Source organism: Triticum urartu, chromosome 7 (assembly GCF_003073215.2).
Source record: "Triticum urartu cultivar G1812 chromosome 7, Tu2.1, whole genome shotgun sequence".
NCBI lineage: Eukaryota > Viridiplantae > Streptophyta > Magnoliopsida > Poales > Poaceae > Triticum > Triticum urartu.
Genome location: NC_053028.1, coordinates 6,202,070 through 6,205,529, shown reverse-complemented (window position 1 = coordinate 6,205,529; position 3,460 = coordinate 6,202,070). Strand labels below are relative to the sequence as shown.

The 3,460-nt window shown below is 41.8% G+C and overlaps 1 protein-coding gene across 2 annotated transcripts; it reads left to right on the top strand.

The window, feature by feature from the left end:
- The first annotated feature begins 1,335 nt into the window (after positions 1–1,335).
- On the top strand, positions 1,336–2,817 carry LOC125523044 (protein yippee-like At4g27745). Of its 2 annotated transcripts, none has more exons than XM_048688082.1 (3): positions 1,336–1,433; positions 1,670–1,766; positions 2,568–2,817. In XM_048688082.1, exons 2-3 carry the CDS (start codon positions 1,674–1,676, stop codon positions 2,793–2,795), a joined length of 321 nt encoding a protein of 106 aa, XP_048544039.1. In that variant the 5' UTR covers positions 1,336–1,433; positions 1,670–1,673; the 3' UTR covers positions 2,796–2,817. The 2 variants fall into 2 exon arrangements, with proteins under 2 accessions (XP_048544039.1, XP_048544040.1); XM_048688083.1 differs by having other exon boundaries at positions 1,667–1,766.
- The last annotated feature ends 643 nt before the right edge of the window (positions 2,818–3,460 follow it).

Genomic DNA, 3,460 nt, shown 5'->3' with positions numbered 1-3,460 from the left:
AGGTGTATGATACATCTCCGTTGTATCTATAAATTTTTTATTGTTCCATGTTAATATTATACAACTTTCACATACTTTTGACAACATTTTATATCATTTTTTAGGACTAACATATTGATCTAGTGCCCACTGCCAGTTTTTGTTTTTGCATGTTTTTTGTTTCGGAGAATAACCATATCAAACGAAGTCCAAATGCTAAATTTTTACGGAGAATTATTTTGGAATATATGTGATTTTTTGGCGGTGGAATCAACGCAAAAGGAGGCCCATAGCCCCCACAAGACACCAGGGCATAGCCTAGCCATGCGCGTGGTGGTGGGTGGTGGCCACCTCGTAAGGTGATTGCTGCTCTACTTCGGGCGCAAGGAAGCTTATATCCGAAAAAAAGATCCGTGTTAAAATCCCAGCGCAAATCGGAGTTAAGGATCTCCAGGAATATAAGAAATGATTTTTGGCCAGAAATCAGGAACGCGAAACAGAAGAGAACAGAGGGAGAGATCCAATCTCGGAGGGGCTCCCGCCCCTCCGCCGCCATGGCAACCATGGACCAGAGGGGGAACTCTCCTCCCATCTAGGGGGGAGGCCAAGGAAGAAGAAGAAGGAGGGGGCTCTCTCCCCCCCTCTCTCTCGGTGGCGCCGGAACGCCGCCAGAGCAATCATCGTGTGACAACGATCTACTCCAACAACTCCGTCATCTTCACCAACATCTTCATTACCTTCCCCCATCTATCTACAGCGATCCACTCTACCGCAACTCGCTGTACCCTCTACTTGAACATGATGCTTTATGCTCCATATTATTATCCAATGATATGTTGACACCTATGATGCTTGAGTAGATTTTTGTTTTCCTATTGGTAATTCGTGAATTGTTGTGATTGGTTTAATTTGCTTGTGGCTATGTTGCTGTACTTTGGTGCCCATCATATGAGCGCGCGTGTGGATCAATTGTATGTTGATAGTGAAGGAAATATGCCCTAGAGGCAATAATAAAGTTGTTATTTATATTTTCTTATATCATGATAAATGTTTATTATTCATGCTAGAATTGTATTAACCGGAAACTTAGTACATGTGTGAATACATAGACAAACTGAGTGTCACTAGTATGCCTCTACTTGACTAGCTCGTTAATCAAAGATGGTTAAGTTTCCTAGCCATGGACAAAGAGTTGTCATTTGATAAACGGTATCACATTATTAGAGAATGATGTGATTGACTTGACCCATCCGTTAGCTTAGCACTGTGATCATTTAGTTTATTGTTATTGCTGTCTCCATAACTTATACATGTTCCTATGACTATGAGATTATGCAACTCCCGAAAGTACGAGAGGTGCTCGGATGGAAGTACGAGAGAGCCTACGAGGAATCCCAAAAGTACAAGGAAGGCAAGTTCATATTTGAAAAGGACAAGATCGTGCAGAAGAATAGGTAAGAAATGGAATAGAGATTCAACCAACCATGTATGTTTTCTTCTTTTTAAAACTACCAGTCTGTCGGTGTTATTTCCATGACATTTGTAATTTGGAATGGTTATTAGTCATTGTTTGGTCATTCCGGTTTATGTATTCTACTACTCTGGAGCACCACATACTAGTACTTGTCCACTATCATTGTGTGGTTGTTAGGTTCCTAATTCAATTGGTGAATCGGATTGGTTGCAGCAGAGAGATGGCGGAACTGGTTGGGCCGCGGGTGTACAGCTGCCGCCATTGCCGGAACCACGTCTGCCTCCATGATGATACTATCTCCAAGGCCTTCCAGGTGAACAACTTCACCCAGTGAAGGATAATTTATTTGCTTTTCCTTGGTCATTACTGACTTCTGGCCTTTGGGCCTGTGTTAGGGATCAAGAGTGGACAGGCAGAGCTTAATCAATAAATAGGAACTGATGGACTAGTAATATATGTAGGGCTGGTTGGGGATTCCGAGCTAAAATCAGTAATAGTATCCACTAGCAATTTTAAATAGGTCCATTCATCAACTGCGGTGGAGAGGTCCAACAATCTGAGAATGAACGTCTATGTAGCTGACTTTAGCTAACCCTAAAAAAAGCTGACTTTAGCTAGCATTTGTGTTTCTACATTTAAATAGCGGAGTTTCCTTCAGTTAACCAGAGAGAAATACTGTGATCTATCTGTACCAGCAGTTAGTCATCTGAGGCTGTCACATGAACTCCATTCAGATGCTGAGACCGCGATATGCTATGACCTGTCCATCTCAATTTTGATTGTGTTTGAAGGATAAATACATACTACTGATACTGTCTCTCCTTTGCTCTTTTGGCTGCTGTTGTAGTATCAACTAGGCACTTTAAATAGGTTCATTCATCAACTGCAGTGGAGACGTCCAAGTCCAACAATACAATCTGAGAATGAAGTTTAGCCCTTGTGTTTCTATATTTACATAGCGGAGTTTCACTCAACCAACCAGAGATGTGTGATATCTATCCATATCAGCTCCAGATGTCACGACCTCGATACGCTATGATCCGTCTATCTCAATTTTGCTTATGTTTGGAGGATATAAATACTAGTACCTTTGTTCTTTCGGCTGATGTCGTAGGGGAGGAATGGCCGCGCGTTTCTCTCCTACCACGCCATGAACGTCACCACAGGGGCCAAGGAGGACAGGCAGCTCATGACGGGGCTCCACACGGTCGCCGACATCTATTGCCGTGATTGCCGCGAGGTGCTCGGGTGGAAGTATGAGAGAGCCTACGAGGAGTCCCAGAAGTACAAGGAAGGCAGGTTCATATTTGAACAGGCCAAGATCATGCAGGAAAATTGGTAGGCAAGTAAACGAAAGATTCAAGAAACAATGTGCCATCCAGAATGCTCCTATGACTTTGTACATAGCTGTCTGTTGGTCTTGTTTCCGTGCCATTTGTAATTTGTTGTGTGTAGAGACTAAATTATGTTCTCATTGATCATAAATAAATGGATGGTTTTAACAATGTGTGGTTGTATTTCCCCAATTTTATGGTGCTTCAGCATCAAATTAAGTAATGTGTCAAGGGTCGGTCGGTACCTTGTTCAGACTAATTGCATTTTTTCATTGACCAACAAACAGATGGCTCATGAAAATAAGCAACACAACACAAACACACTCATCCAAATACCCGAGTGGCTTTAACCTTTTTTTCATGGCAATAGTCGTTCTGTGTGAATGGTATGAAGCGGTTTCTAGAGTAAATTTGCTTAGCTTTGAATTTTTGTTCCAGGACTTTGACCCCTTTGGTAATTAAGTGTAGCTCCAGTCAGCTGAAGGAATTGAAATATAATAAATATGTGAGCATGCAAAATATAGCAAATAACAATCCTCATGATGATGGTATGTCAAATAGCTACTCAAGTCCTCACACCTAGCAACAGAAAGAGTTTGCACACGTAGAAGGAAAACAAGCTTTAAAGACAAGCTTTTTTCATGGCAACAGAAAGAGTTTGCACACGAAGATA